The sequence below is a fragment of the Colletotrichum orchidophilum genome (assembly GCF_001831195.1).
Source record: "Colletotrichum orchidophilum strain IMI 309357 chromosome Unknown Scaffold_130.1, whole genome shotgun sequence".
NCBI lineage: Eukaryota > Fungi > Ascomycota > Sordariomycetes > Glomerellales > Glomerellaceae > Colletotrichum > Colletotrichum orchidophilum.
In genome coordinates, this window is record NW_019173086.1 from 75760 (window position 1) to 92648 (window position 16889).

Consider the following 16889-nt stretch of genomic DNA (forward strand, 5'->3'; position numbering starts at 1 on the left):
CGAGATTTACCGCAAGGGAGCGAGAGAAAAAGAGAGAGAGGGAGAGAGAATTAGTCAGAGTCATCGTATGTGAAGCTGATGACCTGAAAATGATACCAAGACAGATGGACAACATCCACTTGAACCCTCCGCGCGGGCGAAATTCGTTGCTAAGCATCAAACCACAGCAAACATCTTTGTGCAAAATGTTGTTTTTTGCCATTTCGTAAAACCAAATGCGCTTTGCCAACATGTCGGAACTCCGACATTGCAACCCCCTGCCATACCCCCCCCACCCCCCAAAGTTCTAATGTGTTCTAGCGATGAGAAATAAACAGAATGTCAAAGATGCATGTCTATGCTTGGCTTCCCACCTGCAACGTCGAAAAAAAAGAAACTGTATCTTTGACCACTGAGCCTCACATCTCTTCAGGCGTCGGGCTCATTCCCTCAAGCGCTCAACCTCGATCGTCACTTCATCCGGATGCATCCGACGGAATCAAATCGTCTCCCAACCACCATTGTTAATCTCCGCCTCCAGCTTACGACTAATGAAGCTCGGAATGCCGTGACTCAGGAACGTGGTCCTCAGCATGGAGTCGTACCGCCTCTGGTTCAAAAATAGCTGGCGACCGTGGCGTAGGCCCAGATCCGTCTCGCCGTACTTGTCAATGTAAGGCGCGCTGCTGAAGGATCCCGATAACCGGAACAAGTAAAAGATGCAGCACTTGCGGATATTGAGGAAGAGGCCAATGTTCCCCTGACACCTGAGGCACGGAGAGTTTGATTAGTCTGGGTGTGGTTTTACCATCACGGAATCATCGCAAAGACTTACTTTCGCATGTGTTGTTGCGATCCGCCAATCCTCTGCGGCTCACGATCACCAGATGACGTCTCCTCCTTGAGACAGCAGACTGCTTGGCCACAAAAGACCTCTCCACAGAGCAGGCAAATCATAGGATCCGAGACGTCCTTTCCTGTTGTCGGACACTTGCGTCGAGTGGCCTCCTCGATAAGAGCATCATAGTTCTTCGGCAGTCCCACCAGCTCGAAGATGCCCGGGTGACTGATGAGCGCAGATTTCGGGAGCTTGCGATCGGCGTCGCCTGGCCACATGATCTGATGTCTAATCCATCCGCTGACCAGACTCGTCGTCGAAGCAGGCCAACCGCAAGTGGGGCCGTGGTCGGTGATGGCGGCACACATCTCGTCAAAGGTTGGTACCCGAAGTACTTCCGTGAGGCGGTCTAACTCGTCCGCGTCTGGCTGGGGAGAAACATGACTGTTGAAATCCACCCCATACTTGATGTACAGAAGAATGACGCTCTTCCTGAGGAAAGTCAGAGCATATTTCTTGACAAACGTGTAGTAGCCCTCGAGGTTGTCCAACTCCGGCTGACCGAAGCCGCGGTTCTCGCCAAGATCCGCTGGCATCTCATGGTGCGATACGTTGATCTCCATGCCAGTCTTGGTAATTGCAAGGCAGAACTCAGCAAAGTTCTTCAGTGCCGGGTCTTGCGTTCCGCTGTTGAGGAGATGGTTAACCCAAGTGGATACCGGAATATTGCGTCCCATGTGGTAGACAATTTTGACAATCTCCGCAAGATAACAAAGTCTCAAGATATGTGTGACGTCAAAGTTCTGAGCGGGTATGACACCAAACACACACTCGGTGAAGAAGATGAAGGCATCCTGGCCAAGTAACGGCGGGTAAATGTCAATGGGACGTCTGACGTGTTCCGTCTCCTGTCCAAAGTACTGCGAGACGAAGAGCTGAACGTGTTGCTGCTCGCTATCCAGGCGGAATTCTTCGTCGATCCAGTTGTCTCCGCCAGCCTTGAGACCACCGACGGCCCTGTACGCAGTAGCTGTCTCTGCCAAGATGCGCAGGTGCGTCAAGCTCTGCTCGGGAATCTTCTCCAGGAGCGTCATACCGTACTGGGCTTCGGTACCACGCTGCTGGATCTCTGCAGCCGAGGTCGAGTACCCAACCAGTTTAGCCAGAACATCGCTGTGGCACAGCTCGTTCTTTTCTCGCAGCTCGATGATGAGCCTTTCGTGGCAAGTCTCAAAGTTATTAGACCGTACAGTGTCGCGAAGACGACGGTACACCTTGGCCAATTCGGTCATGAGAGTTGAGCCGTCACTCTGCACAGAACGACGGTTGGAGACCGGCGTGCTGGCTGCCGGGAATACAGATGTCAGTGGCGTATTGACAATCACAGAATCCAGGCCCGACTCATCAGCCGACCATGCTTCTTCGAGTAGCTGAGATGCCTTCTCTGCCAGTGAACCTGTGACTTGTCCTGCGGTATAGTTGGCGAAACCTGCCTGAATTTGGTCGAGCGGGCGATTCGCGCCAAGGACGTAGTAAGCGGATCGCATTTGAGCGTCTAGGAAGTCTGTAAAGATGCGTTGGGATTGGAGGGGCCCTGGGAAGCACTCTTCTTGCCCCTTCCAGATGATAGGCAAGAATGCGTTTCCTAGAGCTTTGCATAGCGGACAGACAAACTCCTGTCTTCTAAGGTTCTCGGGATGATGTCTGGCAATTTGGTGATGGTGTCGCCGGTTTGTCGCATCAAAGTACATTTCGAAGCAGCTGTAGTGCATCATGTGGCCGCAACCAGTTGAGACCGGTCCGGGTCGTGAGAGATTAGATGGGAATCCCTTGCCGATTGTTTGACGTTCCGCAACGAATTTCTCACCTTGAGCGTTGACCTTTGTGACCTCTTGTCGATTCTCGTGAGCAACCCCGAACGGCCGGATATCTTCTGCAGAGCGATCCAGGCTGGATGGTGTGTGGAAGGCTTCTCTCACGAAATCAGGATCCTGCAAATCCGTCTGTCGCAGAATGTGACTCTCGTTGAAGAGAGCAAAAGTTCCGTAAAGACGGCGATCATCCGTATCTTCTTGACACAGAATGCAGGTGCCAGTGGGATATTTCCAATTGTTCTTCCGGTCAGCATTCTGCTCGGCCTCTTCCTCATCTTCGAGATCTGAGCCCCAGTCAATGTTGCCCTGATTTTCCAGAAAGCTCTTCTGTTGCTGCTGGAACTGGGCCATGACCTTGGCCTGCCGACTGAGCGCGGCCTTCTTCTTGCGCTCGCGCTCTTCCTCTGCAGAGTTGTTCGCTGGAGATGCAGTGTCGATGCGGTCAACCGATACGCCCAGCCGGACATAGGCGTTCTCGAAGTTGCGCGGGCGCTTTTGTCGCATCCGCTTCAAGATGAGAGCAATCTTGGGATGGCATGCCTTGAACTCTTCCTTGGTAGACATCATGTCCAGCAACGCGACGATGGTCTTCGCATTCGGCGCTTCTTGCATGAAGTTGCTTCGGGCTGTGCGTGTCAGAGAAATAAAGACAAATGAGTTGAGTGATTCCTCCGTCATGTCACTCTCGTCCGCCTTGTCCTCGGAAATTGCAATCAGAATCAGGTGGAGGACGACCTGGAGGAAAGTCTCAGTCCGAGTAGATGGTACACTTGGCGTAAGTCTGGCGGCAACTAGCGGATAGAGCAAGGAGTAGTAGATGACCTGGGCAAACATGCCGGTGCTGGTGAATGCAGCGAGATCTTTGAAGAGTCCCGAGGGAATAGATCGAAGTTTGGGCTCGTACACAATTTCTTCGACCGGCTTCCCAGTCTTGATGGCCATCTTCTTGCGGTAGGCCAACTCGGACTCCTCACGCTGATTCTTATTATAGTGGGCAATGTAAGGATCAATGTGCTCAACGAACTCGGGTCGCAACTCAAAAGTGCCGACGTCGGAGACACCCTCTGGAGGCTTGAATGAAGCCATTTCATCAAGCACACGATGGAAATCTTCTTGCTCCTGCCACTTCTCGGGCAGCTTGTTGCTGATTTCGTTGAACGAGAGGGGCTTGAAGCATAGGATGTGGGTGAGATCGCGGCGAATGGCGAGAACATTAGCGTTGGGCTCGTCCTCGGAGGCAATCAATGATGTGCGATCACTCAGCAACACGATCAAGAGGTGAATCATGTCTTCAACCACGTCCAAATGTTGCGCATCGTCTTGTGCCGCCGATTTTTGTTCAAAAAAGCCCTTGACCCATTTCTCCATGCCGAATCGATCAATAATGGATGCGAGGACGCGGCTAGGATCAGCGGTAACCATGGCAGTCTGGAGCAAAAAGATATCTCGATGGTGCGAAACATCTCTTTGGCTGACTCCACGATATGTCGCCGCCTGGTGACGCAGACTAATGCCATTGCGAACCCACATGTTCGCCTTTATCTGCGCCAACCAAGCGCAAACTCGAAGGGGGTAATCGAACGCAGCCATGAGATTATCTTCCGGCGAATTGTCCCTTCTTGGCATGACCTTGCGGCCCATGGAGCGGGGAGGAACTCTCAGGTCTTGCGTTGTGAAGCTCAATAGAGCTCGCATGCTCGAGGCAGGGAGAGACTTCCCGCACTCTACCAACCATGAGAGCGTGTAGTGGAGGGCATGGTGGAAGCTAATGGGGTCCTCCTCAACGGTAAACTTCACGACCTCGTACCGCGCTGACTCATTGTCAAACTCGAAATCGCCAAGAGTTTTGAACTTGACCTCTTCCTTTATCTCCGCCTGCTTGAACCGATGGCGTTCGGCACCAATAGAATGAAGAATAACAGCCTTTGCTGTCAATCTGATGGCCTGGGCGACAAAGTGGGCCTCGTTATCCGGCACATTCCTGTACGCGTCTGCAAGCTGTCGAGAGAGTCTGTTGATTTCGCGTGTCACCAGCGAGGCCGTTATCCAGCTGTCCGTTTCGTATTCGACATGCTCCCCAATAGCACGGACGTTTGGCCCAATTCCTTGGTGTAGCTTCACAAGGTCCAGAAATTGTAAGAGATATCTCTCCTCGGTGCGCAGCTTCTCCTGTACATTTGGCGAGCCGAAAAGATACTTCAAATCCAGATAGAAGTGGTACATGCGCCGATTCGTCACTGAACCGGAATCGAATGCGAGGACAGCATTGGACGAGACATCCCATGGGTAACCCACCTGTCTAGTGGTGAGGAACGTATAGAAGATGGCGAGCAAGCTCGTCATGAAATTGCCGCGTTCCACAATCTCTGCAGTAATCGACGGTGCCGTGAGCATCTGAAGAGACAAGTTGATGATGGAGTGATCTGGCTCTCTATCTCCAATCAGGTAGAGTTGAGCCAGTGTTGTGTACAATCCGGCAAATCGCAGGCCTAATATGCGCTTGAATTCGGGTATAGAAACAACAGTCGAAATGTAGAGGGATCGAAGGTCGTTGCGTACTTTCTTCCACATGCGAAGGTCGAAGAGAATGAGCCAATCGAGACGAACCCTTTGGAAGACGTCTTCCGCCGGGGGAACGTTCTCACGGTTCATGTACCCGGGAGGAGTTTCAAGCCAGTACCTACCTGGCTTCGGCGAGGGCGCCTTCTCACCCTGGCCAGGTGTTTTGGGGATTTCCAAGTTGGCCTTGGCGTATATTGCGGGTGCAATCAAGGGTTCAGCAGTGTCGGAATCCGACGGCGTCAGATCACGATCTCTGGCGGACCGGCGTGCAGCTGCGGGTGGGGGCGGAGGAGGCGGATAACCGGCCATAGTAGCTTCATCTTCTTCCAAAGCTTGATCGTTGCCACGCCATTCGAGGCCGATATCCCCCGGCCCATCAGCCCGAACATCCACCATCATAATGTCGTCGTCGTCCATGTCGTCGTCATCATCATCGTCGCCCGCGTCACTATCCGGAGTGCCGTTGCCTCTGCCCATGTCGATATCCTCATCATCACTTCCGTCCATGGCTCTTGTCTGCTGTTGAGCCGCTATACGCTGCATTTGTAACAAGACATGTTGCGTGAAAGACTGAGACTGCTCGAGATTTCTCAAGAACCTCTCTTCATCGTAAATGCCATCCTTCCCCACGATGGCATGACTACCAGGACTGCCCTTCCTCCAAGGTTTCATCATCTCCTGGCAGACCGTGTTTCGCAGAATAGTGTGGTCTGTTCCGACACTGCAACCCGATATGTCGCTGAGCCACTCGATCATAGCTCCGCACATCTGCTCACGGAACGTATCACGAGATGACCTAATGGTAACGGTGACCTTGATATGCTCCAATTTGGTGGCCATCTCAAGAAGAGCGTCAAGGTCATCGAGCCGCTTCAAAATGCTGCGGCCAATTAGGTCCGTCTCGGTAGCGCGCTCCAGAGCCTGAGCCTCTGTTGTTCTGCAAGCCCGCGCAATCTGATTCTGCACGTCCTCCACCGTGTGCTTCTCATCGTTCCAGAGGACCAGCGCATATTCCGGATGCCCCGAGGGGCCTTCGCCGTAGATGCTTGGAGACAGACGCGAAAGTTCTTCGTCGGCTTGAATAGAATCGGCCGTCTTTCCCTGGCGCAGCTGCTCTGGCGAGCAAGATATAACGTCGCAGATGTAGTCAAAGACACGGCCGATTGTCATTTGCATGTTCTGCACCAGGTCCTCGGGAAGACCCACCGGTTCCTTTCCCTTACCCTCGCCCTTCTCCGGGTTCGTCTCGGAGTGGATAGTACAGAACATGGGGAGCCGCCAGGCCTCGTCGTCACCACAGTCGCAGCAACCACTGTTGCCGACGGAAATGCTGATGCGAACCATGTGGCCGGCGTGGTCGGTCGAATCGAAGCATCGGCTGCAGAGGACGCAAGTGTCATCGGTACTGCAGGTTCTGCAGGAGTAAGAGGCTTCTCCTGGCTTGAAGATATGGCCGCATCGCTTGCCACGGGCGGCTTCGGTGTATTCGGCGCCTTCCTCTGCACCCTGCGCATCATGTAGTTTGTGATTGTGCGAAGGGCGTCCGGAGGGGAAGAAGAGGGGCATGTATCGTTCGCCTCCTGCCAGAGACCAGAAAAGACTTTCCAACAGGTCGTGGTGTGCTTGGTCGTCGTACTCGTAGTTCCATCTCGCGGGGAGCTCTCTGAGAAACTCACAGAGCTGGCGCTCTTGAGTTGACATGGGGGTTTCCATTATAAGGGACCGGTCATGGCTTTCTCGCTCGGCTTTCGTCGTGGGCAAGAGTCGGATTCTCAGCAAGAGGGAGGGGTTTGCTCGCAAACGGGGAGTGTATCGAGGGTGGTCGAGGTTTCTGGCACCCGGTGATGTGCGAGGTTGCGTAGAGCTCTGGCGGGGTCCTTTTGGCAAATAGCGGCGGGTCGCTTGTACGGGTTGAGTAGTAAGCTGGTGTGGACTGGAGGACGGACGAGACAGCCAAGATAGTATTAAGCACCTGGAAGGTACCTTGGATATAAATGGCAACGAGACTCGGAAGACTGCGGGAAGTGTTTACCGATGATCAGAAATCCAGAAGGGGTCTTCACAGGCAATAAAGGTGACGTTTCCTTCCCAAAGGAAAAAAAAAAAAAAGGGTGGCAATGGATGTGTTGTTGGAAGGTGGTTGACAGTGAGGGCCCGGCAGAGCACAAGCACAAGCACACTCAGGCGGAAGCTGAGAGGTGCTGGCGCGTTTGGTGGGGTTGGGTTAGATCAGCGGGAGACAACGTTTGAGTTGGAGAGAGTGAAGAGGTGGCAGGGGCATGGGTATCTCCCGTTTGGGCGGTACGACGCCCGGGTTTTGTTTGCTGGTGCTGTTCACCATGCCAATAAGCCTGTGTACTTGGGAGGAGTTTCGGTGAGGGACCTTAGCTCAAGTAGTTAGGTAGCTGCATGTGCTTGCTTTGACCCCACTGTCATACCTTACCAATCGAGGGGCAGCACGAAATTGATGACACGCCAAAGACAACAATCTCCCTATTTGTGTCGCCCGAGAAAACGGATCCATTGACTGACAACATTACCATACCTTTCGAGACACAGAAAAAAAAAACCGTGGTTTGATGCCCTGGCTCAGCATCGCATTCTAGTCTGACATTCTTACAATCCACTCTGTCCACACCTCAAAAGAGTCTTGCGGACTAGGAGTTCGACTGGTCTTGATTTACTCAACTCCCTCCTCGTAAGCCACATGACGGGACATACCAGACGGTCTCTGCAGTTCGACTGTTGACGTGGGACAACTCGAGACATTTCATAGGTACCAATTCCCTACGCTGAGCTTCTAAACTTGCCGACACCGCATGAGATACCGATCCATCCATCCATGAGTCTATGCCACCCCAGACCTGAAGGACAACATCACACATCAAACAGCGCTCTCTCCACTTCTCTCAGTCGTGCTTCCCCTTCACTGTCACCAAACCAGCTGCACAGACTGCTTGCAGCTTGGAATAAATGCAGCAAGTCCAGCCTGTCGATAGCTGATTCGGTAAGTTCGCTGCGATTTCCACACCCCGCGACCACCTCTGCCCACTCCAGCAGCTGCGCCATGTTTGCCACTGTCTCCCGCTCCGTGCCCGGCAACACCAGTCTGTCTCGTAAAGCGAGCGCCCAGAGATAATCGCAAATCCGGGTGATTTTAGCCAGCAGAATTCCATTCGGCGTCCCGTCGGGGGAGACTGGAATCGCTGGAAGAGGGCGAGAATCAAAATACGGGTTTAGGCGCATAGATTGATGGTGTGCACCGCTGCGAAAGGCCGTGAGAGCAACCCTCGAAGGGTAGCCGCGCGTCACGGGACCGTTCGAGTTGAGTGAGAATGAGGTATTCCGAATGCGAAAGTTTCTGTGTCGTTGTTCGAGGTACCTCTTGGTGGCTCGTAGACAAATGTCGCAGACTTGGCGAATCCTGGCCGCCATAGTATGCCTCTCCCTTTCTGACAGAGAAGCCACATCGATGCTGCTACTCGAGGCTCTCAAGTTCTCTGGCGTCCCGGAAGCTGACTCTGTGTCCATGACGGCTTCTGTGGAACTAAGCGGCAAAACGGTGCGGTAGTCTGCAGCCACGTATCTTTGGCTTAGGATTTGCACAGTCATCGGCGAAAGTGGCCTGCTCATGATCTCGCGCCCATCAACAGCGCGCCATTCCAGGAGAGAACTGGCGTTAAGTTGCGAAGAGGGACGAGCCGGCGCCGTGGGAAGTTGTGCAGTCGTTGAGTTCGTATTAGTCGCGGAATCCTGATTGTTTAGTCTAATCGGAAGACTGTAGATGAATGTGCTGGGTGAGCGCTGAGGCTCGGGTTCTGTACTGTACTGTTCCATGTCGAATGTAGAGTATTATCGTTGTTGTGGAAGGTCTGCTTGAGTTAGAGGGCCCATAGTTCGCATATTTGTATGAAGTCTGATACAGAACGAATAGAGGCCCCTTCATTGACATTCTCGAAGGAAAGAACCGTCGAGAACGTATCACTAGATTCTGGCAAGTGAATTCAAAACAAAGAGGTAAGAAACTGAAACAGTGTGGTATTCCGTTAAAGGCTTGCTATCAAAGGTAGTCTAAGTGCTCCAAATGACGATTCTCCCGTCGACACCACTGGCTTCATCTCCAGTTAGCATTGGACGCCAGAAAATAAAGGGAATGAAACACTTACAAGTAAACTTTGTCAGGTTACCGCCAGACTCCTCGTAGGAACGAAGTGTGGTGACAGTGTTCTGGTGCACCGTCTTCAGCTTAGTGTCATCGGTGGCCTTGCCCTTGAGATCCATCTGCCTGAACATGTTCAGCGCAGACTCTTCGCGGGCGTCGCTAAGGCCGGGTCGGCCCTTTGATTCAAGGGTTCCAGCGAGACCCCAGCCGCCTTCGCCGCCCTTGAAGCGGAAAGCCTCACAGTCGTAGCCTGCGGCAATGATCTCATCCTCTGAGCTCCACAGAAGGCTCATGAAGGGCAGCAGCTGGGTGGAGATGGTGACGACGGCCCGAGGAGGCTGTTCAGGGGCACTAGGGTACACGACGGTAATGCTGCTGTCGTGAGCGGCAAAGGCCAGGGCGTTTCCGCTCGGCGAGAAGGAGACAGAGTGCACCCAACCGGCAGAGTTGTTCAAGTACTCTCCACAAACGGTATTGAATGGCAACCGTTCACCCCAAGCGGTCGGCTCGGGGCGGGCGTCGACGCCCTTGATGAAGCTAGAAAGAACCCTGGCGTGGGCGTCGGTGGATCCGGCGGCAAGAAGAACGGAGTTGGGGTGCCATGCGACGGATGTGATGGTGCTGCGGATGGGCTTCTTCAGGTGCTTCGATACCCACCAATCGTTCTCCTCTTCAAAGTAGCAGACGGCAATTACGCGGTCGCCCGAGCCGACCGCGAATTTGGTTTCGGAGGGAGACCATCGCACAAAGGTCGCGGCGCGGCTGATTCGAAGCAGGACAAGTGTGGGCTTGTATCCGGTCGGCGATGGCTCCCAGACGAGGGCATTGCGGTCTGTCGCAAAAGGTCAGGTGCTGTTCTCGGCTCGGAAACAGTATAAAAAGAGTCGGCGCGCATTGACATACCTTGGGAGCAGGAGACAATGCGGCCGCTTTTGGGGGCAATATCGACACTCGTGACGGTCTTGTCGTGTCCCTTGAGCTCATCCTTGAGCTTGAAAGAGTTCCCCGTAGGCCCGTAGAGCTCAATGGTGGAATCGCGAGCGATAGCCAGCGTCTGGCGGTCGGCGGAGAATGAATGGTCCGCGATGGGCGCGTGGAAGAGATGGTGAACCTGAGGGGCCGCCATGATGGATGATTACTTTGTGATAGGAGTATAGCTCTCTACTATCACTATCTTGAAAAGATCGGAGGTTGTTGAGGGAGAATGGAAAGAGAAGAGTTGGAGATGTTGGCAGACGAAGTTGTCGCTTGAGGCAGTGCTAGCCGTCCAAGCATGGCAAGGTATCTACCCCCAGGCAATACATACGTAAGGTGCATGCAATGCATATATTGCTGCGTACCTGTACGGAGTACACAGTAGGGCCGGAGGTGGGAGGTGCACAATGGTGGGGCGGAGAGGGGCATACGTAGGTCTTCCGACAGGGCAGCATGGCATTCGCACCGCTCGACGTCGCGCACCGCTCAGAACCTAAGGCCACACCCTGGTGTCCTTGGAATCGATTGGCGGCGCTAGCAGTGAAGCTCCAAAGGCTGTTCAACCAACTAAAGTGCGGTGGCCGGACGTTCATCACAAAAAATCGAAACCGCGACGATTCCACGACGACGAATTCGCTACGCGCCACCTCGAAATCACACTCACGCCTAGTACACCACGCGGAACACCCGACGATCCCCACGAAGAGCTTACAACCTCTTACGCTTTCGTTTACCGTATTGCACAATGGCAGCGGTCGCTCCTCCCCGCGGCCTCGCGCCAAACGCATCACTACCCGCCAAAGTTGCGACTGTCGCTCCCAACCAGACGTAAGTCGGGAAACCCGATAAACAAGAGGCACTCGCTCATTTTTGTAGGCTCTATGTTACAAACCTTCCATCCAACAAGATACAAAAAGCCGACTTAAGAACCGAACTTTACTTGCTGTTCTCCACGTACGGTCCCATTCTCGATATCGTGGCCATGAAGACCATGAAGATGCGTGGACAAGCCCACATCACCTTCCGCGACATCCAGACAGCAACCCAGGCCATGCGCTCTCTCGAAGGCTTTGAATTTCTTGGTCGACCCTTGGTATGCGCCCCCTAGAGTGGTGTTCGGTTATGAGAGACGTTTGCTGACGAGACCGGGAACAGACTGTTCAGTACGCCAAGTCCAAGTCTGATTTCGTCGCGAAATTGGACGGCACGTACAAGATTCCAAACTCGACAGCAGGAGCCTCCAGCACCGAAGTAACGGATCTCCAGAAGAGCATCTTCAACGCTCCGGCACCTGGCGCCGCATCAGGAGCGGCCGGAGCGGCCGCAGCGGCGAAGCCAGCAGCTGGGGGTGACCAACCCATGGCCGACGCCCAGACAGCCGATGCAAGAGGCCAGAAGCGGACAAGAGACGAGGAAGAAGATGAGGACAGTGATGTTGCCATGGAAGAGGACAGCGACGACGATTAATGACCCCTGCCTTGCCTTTCAGTTAAAACAGGGTGAAAGAAGGCGGAGGGTCCTGGCTGCGAGCTTCAGCCGGTTGATTCCATGGCCATCTCTTTGGGCACCCAGAGCCCCACGCATCCGCCAACCAGGCCGAGCCACAGCATCATGTACTGCTCCTTGGAACAGTTGAACCCCGACATTGCGTCCCCGAGCAGGCATGGATGGATGAAGAATGACGGTAATCCCGTGAGGGGGTGGTGCTGCAACCTCGATTGTTAGTATAGACCTACAGACGGTCTCTTTCAGAAGATTTAATTGACTGGTCCGCAGCTGATGCCCACTTACATCGCCGGAGATTCCTCCGATGCCGCTCGTTCTTCGGAGAGCATCCTTGAACTGATCGGGCACAAGTCTTCGAAAGACGGTGTCTAGGTTAAATGCAGGCTCTTCGGCCGGCAGTCCATGTAAAGTGAACCACAGGCACGGCATCCGGTATATGGGATGCAAATGCACTTCGTAGACGACGTGACCGGAATCAGGAACGTGTGACTTGGAGAGGGCAGCCTGGCGTATGTGAATTTGAGCAGTGTGCCATACAATCAGAGCCTAGGAAATTACCTCGTCAGACTCCTCAGCATCAATCATGGCCTCGTCGTCTAATTCTAGAATGTCTTTATCCGAGGCACCTTCGCCAAATGAGAAATTGTCCAGAACGGACGAGAGATCGCCGCAGTCCAAGGTAGCTTCGAGCGGCCGGATAATTTGCAAATATGTAGTGTATTCAACGCCCGAGGCGAATAGTGTGTCAAGCGCCGTGCATACTCTCATTTTCCAACGCCGTCGCATCGGACCCAAAGTGGCACGACAATACTGGCTATCGAAGTGATGGCATATTTCGGAAAATTCCTCTGGCGTCAGGAATGGGAAGTCCCGGAATGCCATGTTGACGCAGACGATCCCTAACAGCCGGATATACGCTTGCGCTACCCTTCTTCCCGTGATTTGGGGTCAAAATGGCATTGATAGCCAAGATCTTGGCTCGTGAGGATGCAGTGTCGTGTTGGGCAAGCGTCGCGTTTTCGTGGCAGTAGAAATAGGATCCTATCTCCATCAACTCGCACGATATGAGCATGCACCGAGTCGATGACGGAGGTCTCGATACGGCAGACGTTTATTTCCCCGGACCGTGTCCCGCTTGAAGTTGAGGTGCTTATGAGTGTGTGTCTTTGGGAACCCCGCCGACCTGACCTCTAATTCGACTGCCGGCACGGATACTGTTAAGTGTTGGCACTGCGCGCAACTTGACAGACCTTTCATGCCTGGAGGTACTTTACCTTCGTTCCCTCCCCTTGAGCTCCATTGTCCTGCTGTCATGCAGTGGCAGCCAGTGCCCATGCCCGTGCGTTAGGAATCCGGTCCCTGCACTACGTCGGAAGGAAGGATCGGCATGTCTTTGTCCCGGCCAGAAAAACCACAGGGCAAGCTCCAAGCCGAGCTGGCATTGCCATCCGTGGCACGCGTGGTTTCCAGGTTGCCAGGGTCCCCATTCACTACTCCCGCCGCGACCACCTACCTTAATAGGGAGTGGCCGGGAGAGGTAGGTCGTGTGGTAAGGTAGCTAGTAAGGTATCCGTAGTCCGTACGGAGTACAGGTGGCCTTTTCTCTTCCCTCTCCAGCAGGGGTGTTTGGCGGCAGCAGGGCAAGTCTGCTCCTGTGTGCCGGGCGGCCTTTCCTCTCCACTAGTGAGCGTGCACCGCGAGGAAATCAGTATTAGTAGGTCGGCGGGTAAAGTGGTCGTTAAACGCCTTCGCGGCGGCCGTGAGGCGTCATTGACTGGCCCGCTCCGGCTGGGTTAGGAAGTCCACATCATCGAGATTCCTAGTCTCAGTCTCTTGTTCGTCGCTATTGTCTTTCTTTTTCTTTTCTACATCCCACCCCATCACAGTAGTACAACTGCCATTCCTGTTGCCTCGTTGTTGGGGGTTGAACTGGAGCACCCGTCTTTGCATTTCTCTTCCACGGTCTTTTCCCTACCAGGTTGTTGACCGCCCGTGGTTTGCGACCTGTTCGTCCCGTCCCACGTCGTTTGCTCGAAACCGCCGGATCCACACTGCGACAATGCTGAGAACGTAATATGAATGTTCGCGACCCTTTCAATCTACACCAGAACTCTGCCCTCAGCGTTTTCAAGATCACGGCCGCTCGAGCTGCCCATAACATCAAAGAAAAAGCAGTCGAGGCCGGAGCCACTGCGCTGAGCGACATGTCTTTCAATGTGCCGAAGAACGTTCCTTCGTTTAGCAATCCCCAGCGAGTACTCGAAGATCGATACTGGGGCGCGTCCGCCAACAACCGATCCTACCGTGGAGGCAACTCTGGTATCTTCCACGGTGTGCAAGGGCGGGTAGAAGACCTCTTGGGCACCAAGGGCCAGCTTCCCATGTACAAGGACAAGCCCTATGCCCACCACGCAAGCCGGAGGTTTCGGCCTCTCTGGCGGCGGAAACGCTCCATCTTCGTCTCCCTGCTATGCTTCGTAACAGGCCTTTGGTTCTTTGGCTTCTTCTCCGAGGGTTCCAAGGCCCGCGAGTCGGCAACGTCATGGACTGGTTGGCTGGGTGCTTCTGAGCCCACGGGCAAGAAGGTAGACTGGCTCAAGAGACGGGAGAGGGTGGTTGAGGCCTTTGAGCTCAGCTGGGACGCCTACGAGCGCTATGCTTGGGGTAAGATTGACCTTCGTTGTAACGTGCTGTTCGTCCATGGAGTCGGGAAGCTAATGGCCGAGCTTGTTAACAGGATACGACGAGTACCACCCCATTGCGAAGACCGGACGACAGATGGCACCCAAGGGACTCGGTTGGATCATCATCGATTCGCTCGACACTATGATGCTGATGAATTTGACATCACGCCTGAGTCAGGCGAGGCAATGGCTTGCTAAAGACTTGACATGGGATCAAGATCAAGACGTCAACACCTTTGAGACAACCATTAGAATGCTCGGCGGCCTTCTCTCTGCGCATTATCTATCAACCGAGTTCCCCGAACTAGCCGCGATCAAAGACGACGACCCAGGCGCGCCTGGCGAGGACTTATATTTGGAAAAAGCAAAGGATTTGGCCGATCGTTTGATGAGTGCTTTTGATTCGCCGTCAGGAGTTCCCTACGCGAGCGTCAATTTAGCCACTTACAAAGGCATTGTATCCCACGCGGATGGCGGCGCCTCGTCGACTGCTGAGACGACGACACTACAGCTCGAATTCAAGTACCTGGCCAAGCTCACGGGCGAAAAGGACTTCTGGGACAAGGTCGAACGGGTTATGAAGGTGGTCGATGATAACGGCGCTCAGGATGGGCTTGTCCCTATCTACCTCTACGCCACGACGGGAGAGTTCAGGGGAGACAATATTCGCCTAGGCTCCCGCGGTGACTCGTACTATGAGTACCTGATCAAGCAGTATTTGCAGACGAATAAGCAGGAGCCCGTCTACCTGGAGATGTGGGATGAAGCACTCGCAGGAGTGCGCAAGCACCTGATCACTTACAGCAAGCCCTCTGGATTCACTGTTCTTGGAGAGCGCCCCTCCGGCCTGAACCATGAGCTGTCTCCGAAGATGGATCATCTCGTGTGCTTCATGCCCGGTACGATTGCTTTGGGAGCGACGGGAGGTATTCCAGAGGCAGAGGCCAGGAAACTCCCCACGTGGAACAAGAAGAAAGGTGAGGACATGAAACTGGCCCGCGAGCTCATGCAGACCTGCTGGGGCATGTACAAGTGGATGGCGACAGGACTTGCCGCCGAGATCACTTACTTCAATGTCGACGACCCACCCGCGTCGCCTTCAGCTTCGCACCACCCACCCAAAGAGTTTGATCTTGATCCGCATGCCAAGTGGCGACAGGATTTTGAGGTTCACTCTCAAGATGTCCACAACCTTCAACGACCAGAGACCATTGAGAGCGTCTTCTACATGTGGAGAATCACCGGCGACATCAAATACCGTGAATGGGGCTGGGAGATGTTCAAGTCGTTTGTCAATTACACCTCGGTCGAGGATGGGGGAGGCTTCACGAGCTTGAGCAATGCCAACACGATCCCTCCAGTTGTGCGCGACAACCTTGAAAGCTTCTGGATGGTAAGTAGGAGTCTGCATGAAGATTGGGCAATAACAACTAACACATGACACGCGCAGGCCGAGACACTCAAGTACTTCTATCTCTTGTTCTCGCCGGATGACTTGTTGCCCATGGACACGGTCGTCTTCAACACGGAAGCGCACCCGTTCCCCCGCTTCGATATGGGCAAACTATTCAACACAGGCTGGAAGCGCAAGCCGAGAGACGCCAACGGAAAGCTGATTGTGGAAAAAGTGGAACAAGCATGATATCGTTAATGTAGGCTTGCCTGTGATGAGAGTCAGGGAGAGCGTGGTGATATAAACTAGCATGTCTTTGTTGTTGGAGGTATCGTATTCAAACGGCACAGTCTGGCGTTGCATGGGAAAATGATTTAGCTATTGTAAAAAGCAAAAGCATGGACCGACATATCCATTTCCCTAGGGAGTAGATATTTAGCTACACGTCAGGTAGGTACCTAATGTGTTGACGGTAATGTCCATCTTGGTCGAGGCTGGTTCCTATGTCGCTTAGTCCGTGAATACACGTGTAGTTGTTTGTGAATCTCAGCTCTACTATGGCTCGCTCGCTCTTGGAGGGACCTGCCTCCGACGCACATGAGAATTGATGTGAGACGATGTACTTCGCATTCAGGTACGGATACTCCTTAAGGTATCGAAAGCATGTGCCTGCACGCACGTGGGGGGGCACGGGATGAAAGCCCATCTCGATCTGTGCGCCTGCCAAACGGAATGTCTAAGGCAACCTACAAACAGAGTTATGAACAGACTGCAGGGTCTGGCACCTGCAGATTGAATAAAGTCAATTGAGCATGTACTCCGGCGCCCGGCAGGCACCATATCTCCGTCTACTGAAAAGTCTTGGAGCGGACAGACCATGGCCTTGAGTTTGAGCACCCTCGATGGGGCAGATACA

General features: G+C 53.7%; 6 protein-coding genes across 6 annotated transcripts; 2 read left to right on the forward strand and 4 right to left on the reverse strand.

The window, feature by feature from the left end:
* Positions 1-478: 478 nt before the first annotated feature.
* Positions 479-6954, reverse strand: CORC01_11671 (uncharacterized protein; the record flags this gene model as incomplete). The annotated part of the gene is made up of 2 exons (XM_022623293.1): positions 479-746; positions 815-6954. 2 exons carry the CDS (start codon positions 6952-6954, stop codon positions 479-481), a joined length of 6408 nt encoding a protein of 2135 aa, XP_022470200.1.
* Positions 6955-8130: 1176 nt separating this feature from the next.
* On the reverse strand, positions 8131-9090 carry CORC01_11672 (uncharacterized protein; the record flags this gene model as incomplete). The annotated part of the gene is made up of 2 exons (XM_022623294.1): positions 8131-8705; positions 8763-9090. The coding sequence occupies 2 exons, from the start codon at positions 9088-9090 to the stop codon at positions 8131-8133; spliced, it is 903 nt and encodes a 300-aa protein (XP_022470201.1).
* Positions 9091-9324: 234 nt separating this feature from the next.
* CORC01_11673 (WD repeat domain-containing protein) lies at positions 9325-10541 on the reverse strand (the record flags this gene model as incomplete). Its single annotated transcript, XM_022623295.1, has 3 exons — positions 9325-9365; positions 9420-10247; positions 10319-10541. 3 exons carry the CDS (start codon positions 10539-10541, stop codon positions 9325-9327), a joined length of 1092 nt encoding a protein of 363 aa, XP_022470202.1.
* A 594-nt stretch (positions 10542-11135) lies between these two features.
* On the forward strand, positions 11136-11857 carry CORC01_11674 (RNA recognition domain-containing protein; the record flags this gene model as incomplete). The annotated part of the gene is made up of 3 exons (XM_022623296.1): positions 11136-11218; positions 11267-11483; positions 11546-11857. 3 exons carry the CDS (start codon positions 11136-11138, stop codon positions 11855-11857), a joined length of 612 nt encoding a protein of 203 aa, XP_022470203.1.
* Positions 11858-11922: 65 nt separating this feature from the next.
* On the reverse strand, positions 11923-12778 carry CORC01_11675 (uncharacterized protein; the record flags this gene model as incomplete). Its single annotated transcript, XM_022623297.1, has 3 exons — positions 11923-12096; positions 12182-12400; positions 12455-12778. The coding sequence occupies 3 exons, from the start codon at positions 12776-12778 to the stop codon at positions 11923-11925; spliced, it is 717 nt and encodes a 238-aa protein (XP_022470204.1).
* A 1193-nt stretch (positions 12779-13971) lies between these two features.
* Positions 13972-16222, forward strand: CORC01_11676 (glycosyl hydrolase family 47; the record flags this gene model as incomplete). Its single annotated transcript, XM_022623298.1, has 3 exons — positions 13972-14560; positions 14634-15973; positions 16031-16222. 3 exons carry the CDS (start codon positions 13972-13974, stop codon positions 16220-16222), a joined length of 2121 nt encoding a protein of 706 aa, XP_022470205.1.
* Between the last annotated feature and the right edge of the window lie 667 nt (positions 16223-16889).